The sequence below is a fragment of the Microtus ochrogaster genome, chromosome 2 (assembly GCF_000317375.1).
Source record: "Microtus ochrogaster isolate Prairie Vole_2 chromosome 2, MicOch1.0, whole genome shotgun sequence".
NCBI classification, from domain to species: domain Eukaryota; kingdom Metazoa; phylum Chordata; class Mammalia; order Rodentia; family Cricetidae; genus Microtus; species Microtus ochrogaster.
In genome coordinates, this window is record NC_022010.1 from 59675412 (window position 1) to 59687659 (window position 12248).

Here is a 12248-nt window from a genome sequence, read left to right on the forward strand (position 1 = left end):
ATATTTTCCTAATGCTGCTCGTGGCCTTTACTCCAGAAGCAGAAGAACTCATACAGGCCCCAGAGCAAACCATCACTACCCTCCCAAGTAGTTAGTAGTCCCAAGTGGACATTTTCTGACAACCCTAATCTTTTTTTGAAACTCACAGGCAAATGCTGAGAAACTCTGTAGTGGGTACGAAAGGCGCCTGAATGAAGCAAACACAAAACTGGATGAGGTGACTCAGTTAGCAAATGACCTGACAACACAGAAGATGAAGCTGCAGGGTGAGAGTGGTGAGTAGGTGTGAGCTTCCCCTGTGAGTAATCCCAGAGCCTCATGAGGTACAGCGGAGGTGGTAAGTATCCATACACCAGTGGGCACCGAAAGGTTCTTGGTTGATGGTTAAAGCCTGGGGATTACCTGTCAGGTGTGTCTAATCTTCTGGCTTTATAGCACAATAGTGACTTTTCCAAGGTCATGCTCAAGAACTGTACAGTCTAGATACAAAATATATTACCCTGCAAAAAATCTTACTCAACAGTTTAAGTTTATAGTTTTGTGTTGAGCCATATTTATATCTATCCTGAGGGAGATTGAACATGTCTGAATGGCATGCTTCTTGGTTGGAAAAGGTCAGCACGCTGCTGCTTTAGGATGTCCTGCTGAGAAGAAAAGCAATGTGAAATTGTCGGAGTAAGTCTCACGATCAGAAGACAGCAGGACGGACTGTCCACACTGCCCATTAGACAGGATTTTTTGTATGACTTCTATCTCCCTGGATCACTTTTAATAAGGAGCCTATGCCACATTTATACTCAACAAAATCCATAGCTGATGCAATAACATGCTTTTTTTATGTCATGTCTGGCATCTTCTACCTGTTGCTTCTCACAGTCTGCTTTAGCAGCACAGACCTCTATGGTGCGTTATAAACTCCAGGAACATCCCTGACCTCGAAAAATTATTCATTCCATGGACGCTCAGAGATGACGGTTAACCAAGTGGTTATGGTGGGCAAGTTAAGACACTGCTTAGATAACATGGTGTTTCGACACTGTCAACCCACTCCCTCAATGTCCTTCTGTACTACTTTTTCCTTCACACAGACTTCCTACTTGACTTAGTAACTGTCCTCATCTGTCAGAATATGAGTTCAAAGACGGCAAGGGATTCTGTTTTGTTCACTGACTTATGTCGGTCACTTAGAACACTGTCTGGCAGTTGGTGTTCTATAAATATTTGATCAAAATTAACTGTAGAAAAGTGTCCCATGGTTGTTACTACCAAACATTACTGGTTATTTAAGTTTGTAAATTTTTATATTGTAATCTATTTGGGGTTTTTAAAATGTAGCATAAAGTTTTTTTGTGTCTCATATGCTCAGTCATTTGCAATGCCTGTTCATAATCCTTCAAAGAAATGGACAGCAGTCTAATTAGCCTTAGCTTCATTTGTCTACTGCAATTAGCACATGAGTAGATATCTGTCTTTTACTTTAATTACTTTTAGTAGTACGTCTTTGGAGGTAGAATTCCTAGGTCAACAATATGTACAATGTATTTGTGATGTCCAGAGGTGAACAGTTTTAAATACTGAAGGTCATAGGCTTTATGGGACTATTCTATAAATATGCTTTTCTTTATATTCCAGATCCAAAGTATTAAAATAAAATTTTACAGATCAAGAGATGTTTGTTGAGGTGTTGCAGATACTAACCAAAAATAAAAGGACATAGATCCTGAGATAAAATCCTTACACTACCAGCAATATGGCCAGATTATACTTGAAATATTGTCTATAAGATCTCAAGGCAGGATATATATATTGCAGATGCATGGAGAAAATGGCATAGATTGCTTATACTGAAGTACTACTGCTTACATGGGTTGGATAATAGGGGCAGGCTAACAGCAAAAAAGAAAATAAAGTATTGGGCAGCGAGGATAGTCTATGAGAATGACCTCTTGCACTTCCTGATCAGTTCTACAAGGTGCTGTCTCCATGACCAATGATACACATACAGAAAAAGAATACAGAACAGTGTTTATTATACACACACACTCACGCACACACATCACACAAACACACACACACACACACACGCTTAGATGGAAGTTGCCATCTAAACTAAACCTCTCCTTTATTCTCTTTCATTCTCCCACATGAGTTTAAATTTAGAATATTTCAATGTTTTTTTATTTATCAAAAATAATGGCTAAAGGTTGGCGGTGGTAGCATAATGCCTTTAATCCCAGCACTTGGGAGGCAGAGGCAGGTGGATCTCTGTGAGTTCAAAGGCAGCCTGGTCTACAAGAGCTAGTTCTAGAACAGGTACCAAAACTACACAGATAAACCCTGTCTCAAAAAACCAAAAACCAAACCCAACCAACCAAACAAGCAAACAAAAAGATCAATGACTAAAAGGAAATGAGTTGGAAAAATGGAAAGTCTAAAAGTCTAGAAGAGGGAATCATTTTTTATTCTTGTAAGGATACCAAGTAGGATCCCTTTCCTATGCCATTGGGCATGTACCTGTGGGCCTTGTTATGCATTCTGCTGTTTAATAATTCCTCTTAGGAATTACCATTTCTCTCCTGCATTTCACCTCAGTCTCCCCTCCCTTCCCACTCTTTCTGGGCTGAGACTCCAGACCCTCTGCTGTGTTTTTTATTCCTTTCTGCTGCTGCTATCCAAGTTCCTCATGCCTCTTCTGTGAACATCTCGTGTCTGCTTTCAGAAGAGACCCATACAGTACACATTCACCTTTGCCACCAGTGGGCATGGCTTCTGTGATGAAAGTGATTTCTTAGTCTCCACCCCTAATTGATTTGAGTTTCAAAGATCTTTTGAAAACAATGGTTTACCCGGTGGTTATTGCGGTTTGGCTCACAGATCCCAAGTAAGCCTGAAGACTCTTTGGGGAGATGTCTATAAGATTAACATAACCTCATGAGGATACATAAAACCTGCTTTCTCTTTGAATTCTGTTTCCATTCTCACTGATAGTGTACAAGCAATGACAATGCAAAGAACTGGAACCCCCTACCCCAAGCCCAGCCAGTAGCATTATGATACACTAGTGGTCACATTCACTAATATATACTCACAGTTTAAATGTTTCATTCGAGAATGTCCATAATAAAGCAAAAGAATTAAATAATCTCAACTCTAAGTATGCATCTTTATTGTTTTGTGTGATAAAACAAGAAATATATATAAAGAACTATTTTATGCTGAAACTGATTGATTGTCTCAAGTTCCAACCTGAGCTAATGTCTTAAATTTTTTAACACCTAGTTTTGCTGTGCATCCAGGCTAACCTTGAATTTGAGAATGTTCTACTTCAGGTCCCTGAGTCCTGGAATTTCAGTGTGTGCCATCCAATTACCAGTGGCTTTTTAAGGGAATGGTGTCTTAACTTGAAAGGACAATTGAGAATCAAACTATGCTTATTCAGATCAATATATTTGGAAGATATTTTCTCCAAAATTAGCAATGTAAACTTGCCACTTCAAGCTTTTAGTCAAACTGAAATTTTAGGAAATATGTGTATGGCATTACAACCTTAAAAGCTTTCAGTTAGAGATATTTCTGCAAATATGAGTTTTGCTTTGTGATGTTGGGACTCATTACACATGTATGTATGTAGATATATTCCTTCTTCCTGGGTTTCTCGGTACATGGCTCTTAATATGCTTAGGATCTCTGGTGTGCTGAGTGGTTTTTATGCTAATGAGGGCTGATATGCTAATTAGAAGACTGGTATGCTAATGAGGAGATTGATGTCAGGGTCTCCTAGACAACTTTAGGAAAGGGTCTGATCTTTAGAAAGACCACGACATTCACAGAATGGGGTACTTTTAGATCTACCCTAATTTTTCTGGAGAAGAGAAGGGGTAAGGGCTTAATTGACCAGCAATGAAAAATGATTTAATTGACATATCTGTATAAAGAAGCCTCAAAATAGCATAAATCCGTAATCAAATAAGCTATTGCCAATGACTAGAATCCAGGACTTCATTCCTGAAGAAATGGAGGTTCCTGGTTCTTTATAATGGCCTTTGTAGTAAATAGATAAACCGTGTCACTTAAGTGACATCAAGGAACAATGCTGTGGGAATTCTGACTTGTAGTAGGTGGGTCAGAATGTATATGTGACAGTTTAAGATTGACATGTTCATGGGACATCCAGATGACTAGCATCTAGAAAGGAAACAGTTGGGGCTAAGTCCTGATATATTAATATGATTTTTCCTTTGCAGAAGGAGTGACATAATAATCTAGCACTGAACTATGACAGTTAAGCTACTTTTCTATCTATATTAGTAGTTTATCTGTATCTAGAGCACAGAAGGTTCTAAATAAAGAAACTGACATGATATGTTATCAACTCATACTCACTGCTAAAAATTGGTTCTTTTAGGGTTCCTTTCTGTGTCTGGAAAAGGCTCATTGCCCTGGTTTTACCAGTATGGGACTGTGCAGGCCTTCTCCAAATATAAAACAGTATTTGGGTAGGAGTCCTTGTGACGATACCAAAAGATAATAAGCAGGAATGCCAATCACTGAGAAGAAACAAAATTCATTTATTTTTATGAAACCTTTTCCCAGGTGAGTTCTTAAAAAGACTGGAAGAGAAGGAGGCCCTGATAAGTCAACTTTCCAGGGAAAAGAACAACTTTTCTCGGCAAATTGAAGAACTGAGAGGGCAGCTAGAGGAGGAGACCAGGGTAATGTGTCAATCATGTCTCACCAGTCACATGGTATATGTTTTAAAAACATAAAAACAATGCTTGGCAGTAAGCCTCAGGATCCTCTCCTGAAAAAGAGAAGAAGGAAGCACTCAAGAGGGGAAGTCACTTGCTTATACCATAAAGAACTCTGATAACTAAGGAATTTTATTATTAAAATTTCATGTGCAGTTTGTCAGATTTAGGGCAAGAAATGTTTCTGCCATGCTTCTTGCTTGACCTGAAGGTCATGAAAGCCAATCATGTAATCATCCACCAAGAAGTAAGTTTTACTGCACGGATGTGTAAGATTTACTCCTGTTGTTTTCTGATTGTTTTTTGTTCTTTGTTCCTTTCCGTTTCTTCTTTGGTTGACTATTGTGGTTTTCTATTGTGATGAAGTTGATGCTTTTTATTATTTATATATTTGCATTACCATTGAATTTTAATACACACATGTGCCACATCACTTTTTTTCCATTGGGGAGAAGTAAAATCAACTATTCACCACAGATAGATTAGGTATCAGCATATTAAAGCGAAGATTTCTTCCAGGTCCAGTGTGGTGGACCAATGAGTTTATTAGGGTTACCTAAAGAAACAAGAGTGAGTGGAAGATAGCACCAGGAAGACCCCTGGGAGACTCCTGGGCAGCCACACCAGAGGATTCCCATGGCATGAAGCACTCACCAAAAGGTGCACCATTGAGAAGTCCTGCTGGCTGACATACTGGCAGCTACACTCCTCGTCAACTTTCCATCTTCTTTACACTTGAGAAGGAGAGGGCCCTTGTTAGACTATCACAGAGAGATTTGTGAGCCTTGTCAGTCTCTTAAACCTTGGGAGTCCATGGGTCTTTCTGCTCCCTCTACAACACAATGTTAAAAGTCCAACTCTTTGGGAAAACTCCTGAAAGACACCCTAGCTGCTCTGTTCTGAGACGGCAAGAGTCATCTTATCCAGACCAAACAGTGTCCAACAGTGTGTGGGTGCTTCTATGATGGTACTTAACAGTTCTTTTGTGGAATTGCATTTCTCCTTTAGTTCTCTGTGTTTCTTCTGAAACCAGTCTCACAATGATGAGTCCTCTCCCCTTTGCATTACCATGGATTGCCTTAATTTCTCTTTCATTGTTCAAGGATATCTTCCCCTCAGAATCTTATTATATCCTTCCACTTCCTCCTGGCTTGTAAAACTTCTTCTGGAAGTCTACTGTTAGTCTAATTGGGGTTCTCTTACATGTGAATTAGTACAGCTTTTCGAGTTTTATAATTCTCTCTTTGACTTGGATTTCTAACTTAGTTGTGGTAATATCATGGTGTGGACTTCTATTGGTCAAAATGATTTGGGGGTCATTTCAGAACTCTTAGAACCTGGTGCCTATTGTCTTTTCTAAGACTGTTGAGATTCCACAAATAATCTGGTTGCATATCCCCACCCCCTGCTGTTTAGAAAATTTTCCAAATTTGAATATTTTTATTTAGTGATACCTCATAAATCTTGGGCATTTTCTTTCTACTTCTGTCCTTATTCTTTCAACACCACTGGGTATCACTACTCCTCACTTGCCATCTGGGAATATGTGACTGAAGATGCTATTAGCTCAGCCATCTGCTCACAGACAAGTACCTGCCTAAGATGGTGCTTTTTTGTTTTATTTTCAACTTTGTCAAAAAGAACTATGGACACGTTTGGAAACCTTAGTTTCTTCATGAGTTAATCTTTTGGGGATGATGTCATTTGGTTAGCCAGATCACCATTTGGGTGACAGAAAGGTTCAATAAAATAAGCTCTATTGTCCAACAAATATAAAAAGTACTATAACACTATAGTTATCTAACTGTAAACATAGGGACTTAATTTTTCTGATGAATAAAGTGAAATAGAAGGATTAAATCTTCCTCTTTCTTGTTTAAACAAAATCTGACTGATATAGTGTAAACATAAATCATAGAACCTAACTGATAATGAAGGCTACCTTCATGTTTCCCACTATCTTTATATGTCAAGCTTTTATGATATTGAAATTCATGCAGTCAGATTGTCATTTTCTTAAATATATGTTTCTTTTCATTTTTTAAAGGTTTATTTATTAATTATGTATACAGCATCTGCCTACATGTATCCCTGAAGGCCAGAAGAGGGCACCAGATCTTATTATAGATGCTTGTGAGCCACCATGTGGTTGCTGGGAATTGAACTCAAGACCTCTAGAAGAGCAGTCAATGCTCTTAACACCTGAGTCATCTCTCAGACCCTTCTTTTCTGTTTTAATGACAGTTTAGACACTCTGTCCATTTTGTCACTTACCAAAGTCTTTCTTTAGTATTACCTGACTGGGTTTAAGTTCAACTTGAGTTTTATAAGTCGTGTTAGCTTTACTTGAAAAGTATGTCACTTCCACGAATCTCATTGCTCATGGTAAAATATGCCTTATTTTTTCTTTTATGTATATATAAAAGTATGTCTTTTACAGTCTCAGAGTGCCCTGGCCCATGCATTGCAATCGGCCAAGCATGACTATGACCTTCTAAGGGAGCAGTATGAGGAAGAACAAGAGGTCAAGACTGAGCTGCACCGGGTTCTCTCCAAAGGCAACAAGGAAACAGTGCAGTGGAGAATGAAGTATGAGCATGACACTATCCAGAGAACTGAAGACTTGGAGGAAGCCAAGTGAGTAGATCAAGGCTTATTCTAGACCTGGAGTTGGTACCATGAAGAAGAATGAGTGTAATGACAGTGTCTCCTGGTGGTGTGTGCTTAACAAATCTTTCCTGAGTTTTTTTTTATAAGCCCAAGAGGAAAACTGAAACTGTTACTACTGGCAAGAAGCACATACTCTGGAAGGGCTAAAATATTAGAATGTAGGTGATTGAGACTATGAGATGGTCTTAAAAGAGGGGGGAAAAGGCTCGTTCTACAGACATGATAAAAATCTTTTTGGAAGATAGGGTGTTGGGTTATGCTTTAAGAATTGGGCCACTGACTCTTGAAATCCTACATTTTATTTAGTACAACAAATAATTGATTTCATATGTGTATGTGTGTCTATCATTAGAGTCACTGGGTCTTTAGTATAGAACCTGGAGGCTATCAAGCATACTGTAGAGATGGGACAGCCAGAAACACATTATTATTGTCATGTCTTATGGGGACAAAAGCTCATTTTAAAGACCTCATCTTTGGGTTACTCCTAAAGTTAGACTATCAGGTCAACAGCTAATGATAAACAATAGTTTGAAAGCTATTCTAAAGCAATTTTAGGAGTTGGGAGACTAGCTCATTGAAGATCCAGCACCAAAAGTAGAACTAAAGTGCTTATCTGCTTACAGATTGAGTGGCTGCGCATTTATGAGAGAAAACAAAACTAATTCTCCAGCTTACAACCATTAAAGGCTCACCTAAACGAATATGATTTGATAGCTTGACATAGATCCAAGAAAGATCAATACAATTCTTTTTGGCTTCAATCAGAAATAATGTTGTTTCAGATCCTCACCTGAATTGTAAGCGTGGTTGCCCTGCCCTTGCAGAACATCTGCTGTACTGTGTCCCAGAAGGGAACCAAGTAATCCATCTGTATCCACAGTAGCTCATGAAGAGCTTAGGAATGACACTTACTAAAAATAACTGCAGCTAGTGTTTGCAAAACCCTGGACCCCAGAAAAGTGGAGCACTGACCAAAAATGCCTCTTCATATCAATTCTGTCATTCACTTCTAAATAAACTTTTTGTTTGTTTGTTTCCTGTCTAAGAGTTGAAGATTTCAAGTGAAAGCCTCTATTTACCATTCCATTTGATAGCTGATTCTTTGGAAAGAACTGACAGAAAGAATGTAGAGCGTGCATTATGATCACATGTATTTGTTATAATTGGTTCTGTAGTAGGTGATTGCCAAAGACAAATACTGCATAGCATGGTAATATTTGAATGGTTTTGTTTTTATATGATTTGAATATTATGCAAACAAGCCTTTACTGTCTCACACGTTTTCTCCTGTTCACCCTGGGAAGCCAAGCAGCTATACAGAAGAGGTAGGTCCTGTGATTCCCAGTTAGAGAGCGTGAAAGATCCTTTCCTCTGGGCCTATTTACTGCTTCTGCTGTGAGGATAATATTTTTAGCTTCTTAACCTCTCATATCTCTTTTTATAAGCTAGGCAGTTGAGTGAATACGAGCTGTTGGCAAGTTAAGTTTAAAGAGTAGTAGTTGTATTAAATGAAAAAAGTTATCAATAAAGTGAAAGGGATAAGTGTGTACAGTTGGCTACAGAATTTACATATTACATATTAAAAATCTCCAGTCTTAGTGGAGACCCTTAGTACTGAGAAAACCAGCCCAGTTTTTCCATACCAGAGCGATTTTCTAGCGCCAATCACCACAGGCATAGTTAAAATACATGTGATGATTTAGTTGTATGCTCTTTGAGGCTGGTGTAAGTGCAAGAGTCTCCTGCTGAGGAAGTGCATCGAAGTGTGACATTAGAAAGTCAGTGAGCAAAGGAAGAAGGAGAGCCAAGGGTCTTTCAGATAACAAGCATGTATTGGATTGTTCTAGAATCCCAAGCACAGTGAGCCTTATCACACTGCTTTGGGGGCTACTTGTGTAGCACTTGTGAATTACTTAATTCCTTTCTCATACAGTCACAGCAGAGCAAAACTGTGGTGCTGTACAGTTCATTTCATGGAAGAAAACGTGTTCATTTTAATGAAGGAGTACAAATGGTGCAGCTGCATTTCTGCAGGACGTATAGGCAAGGAAAACACACTTCATGCATTGCGATTCCCAAGAGTTCTGTACTGCATGACAGAGGAGTACGCTGAGCTATCTCTCTAACATAGAAGATACTGGGTGACACAGAGGCTAAACCAGTGAGGCCCACTAATGGAGCACTGTGGTGGGTGGGTCCGGGATGAGTGCTAATCTGGAGGTTGGAGCTGGGGAGGAAAAGACACTGCAAAGAAAGAACTGTCAGAATTGGAAAGCACAATGCAGGAAAAGGATGAGAAGGAGAGCACAGGAGAGTGAAAGCTGTTATAATTTAAAAAACGCCATGTCGGGGTGGGGGAGACAGAGAGAGAGAGACAGAGACAGAGAGAGAGAGAGACAGAGAGACAGAGGTCATCATGTGACCAGATCACATGGAGAATTGAGGAAGGGGAGTCCCAAGACCAGGGAAAGATGGGGAGTCTTAGGTTGTTGTTGATTAACAGTACCTAATTGAGGGGTGCCTCTGACTTGTTCAAGGGAGTCTAGTTGACTCCTTGGAGCTCACAAGAATTCTTTGAGTTTGTGAAAAGATAAGTTTTAGACACGTTAGCATTACCACTGTTTATAGCCTATATTGAAATTTATGTTATAGAAATGGCAATACACTCATACCATAAGCATTAACACTCTTTCTTCTATCCAGAAAACTGTGACAGATGTTTTTTGCACAATGAAAAGCACCTTTTAAATCTATAGTTAGAGAACAACCTAAGGGAACTTAAATTCCTGAGTTTGTGGCTCTGATCATATAGTGGTGGCATGGTGTTTAGTTCTCTGCCAGAGCTAGATTAATATCCTATCAGAATTCTATTATTGTAAAGACTATGACCTTTGAGAGTTTTAGTATAAGACTAGCATACACACGAAAAGAAATCTGAAACATTTTATTCTTTAATAAATCTCAGATTACTTTCTCCTTATCACCACTTCAGCTTTCCTATCTTTAGTCCTTTGTAACTTGTATTTACGCAGCTTAATAACTTGTATTTGCATCCCTTAAGTCACTTTCTTAGAACCTAAAACATTTTTAGATCTTCTCATCTGAAGTTTTCATATTCTCACATAAACTTTACACCTTAAAACACCTTTCTTTTATCTGATTTACCAGGAGATACAAGTGACTGATTATTATGGGGAGTCATTACAAAGTAAACCCCTTTAAACAAGGGAATGGTAAGAAGTTGCCCTGAAATCTGTTTTATCTCTTTTCTGAGTGTGGACACAAGGTAAACTGTGTCTAGACTTACCATTAGTTCTAGAAGAATGAGGCCTGTGACCTGAATTTTACATAGAGAACGCAGAAGGCAGCTAAAGCCTTGGTTACTGCTGTTAAATTGACAAAGTTACCTCTCGCCTCGTCATCAAACAGTATCAGATTTCTGAGGATAATTTTTACCTGAGTTAGCAATTAAAATGACAAATGACAGACTTACTTGCTGGCTACCTAGACAGCTACCCAGGGTCCTCCACAGTCATTGAAGGCAGAGGTCTCAGGACAGTTGACCGCCAGGCCCAGAAAATCTGACAGACTTCCTTTGTCTAGGCAACTGTGAGTCGGTCTACTCCCCAGTATCCTGTTGTCCACGGTCTGAAGAGGGTCTTTGCAGCCCTTGAAGTGAAAGGCAGTGTTTGCTCAGCGGCTGGCCCTGCTGCATTTGAAGCAGGTTCAGGGTAGAGGTCCTTCTGTTCCCATCCATCTTTGGAGGAAATACGGATGCTTCCAGGTGCTGGCATGGCTATCTGTTACAAAAAGCTTTGAAATTAAACATTTTAATAGCTATACTCTGCAGATCTCTGAGCATTTGAGGACTGTGTGTCTATTAGGGTATATCTGAGTAGACAAACTTTATTTCTAGTCACTTGTTTTAAGCTTAACTCTAAAAATATAAGCAGGGGACTAGGTAAGGTTTATCCCTGTAATTAATTATATCAGTACTTAGCATGAATACAATTAAAGAACTTGATCATTTATAAGAATGAGTACTTACTTGTATTTCTTAACCATCTACAGTATTAGCAGCTTTCATAAGACTAGAGAAAGGAAGGAAGGAAGGGAAGAGGGAAGAAAGGAAGGGGTGAAGGAAGGAAGAGAAATAAGATTTCTTTGTCTGGTCCAAGGAATACTGAGGCCAGATTTCATTCGAAAGGAGTGGCTGGGGGTCTCCAAAAGACATCCCAATGGGAGTGAGGGGGTGTATGACACAGTTCCCAAGGAAGAAGTAGGGGAAGATTGAGGGATACAATGAGTGAGGTAGAGAAAGAAGATCCAAAGGCTTGAATATGCTGACATCCCAGGGATCCAGGGAGGATCAGATTGAGTGGACACAAGCTGTTCCGTATGTTGTCATGCAAGAACAGGGACCAAGGGCTTTGAGCCTAAGAGAGACACAGTTGCCTGGCACTAGGACTTTGAGAAAAGCCAGAAGGTGAGGAGAGGATTGTGCTCAAGAAAAGAAGCCTCACATCCAGGGGAATGGTCAGAGGCAGACCAGAGACCCAACTGTCAGTATTGAATGCAAAGTGAAGACACCAGTGAACAAGAAAGCAGATTTGTTGCAGGTATAAGGGAGCAGATTTGTTGTGGGTGGAGGAGGCAGGTGGGATCTTTGCATGAAGTGGGTGCCTTTGGAAGACCCTGCCAAGGTATGCCACTAATCAAACATATCACAAGCAGAAAAGTTAGTGCAAGAGGAAATTAGAGACAAAGAAAGGAATAAAAGGCAGGAGATGAGGCAAAGAGAATGAGCTCTGCCTGGTGGGCACTTTT

At 39.4% G+C, this 12248-nt stretch overlaps 1 protein-coding gene across 1 annotated transcript in view; it reads left to right on the top strand.

Moving 5' to 3' along the window:
• Positions 1 to 12248, top strand: part of Myh15 (myosin heavy chain 15) — a 138063-nt gene that overhangs the window by 85280 nt on the left and 40535 nt on the right. Inside the window, exons 28-30 of the mRNA XM_005345129.2 lie at positions 149 to 275; positions 4594 to 4712; positions 7189 to 7385. Of these exons, the coding sequence (XP_005345186.1) occupies positions 149 to 275; positions 4594 to 4712; positions 7189 to 7385 (443 nt within the window). The remainder of the gene's footprint in view (positions 1 to 148; positions 276 to 4593; positions 4713 to 7188; positions 7386 to 12248) is intronic.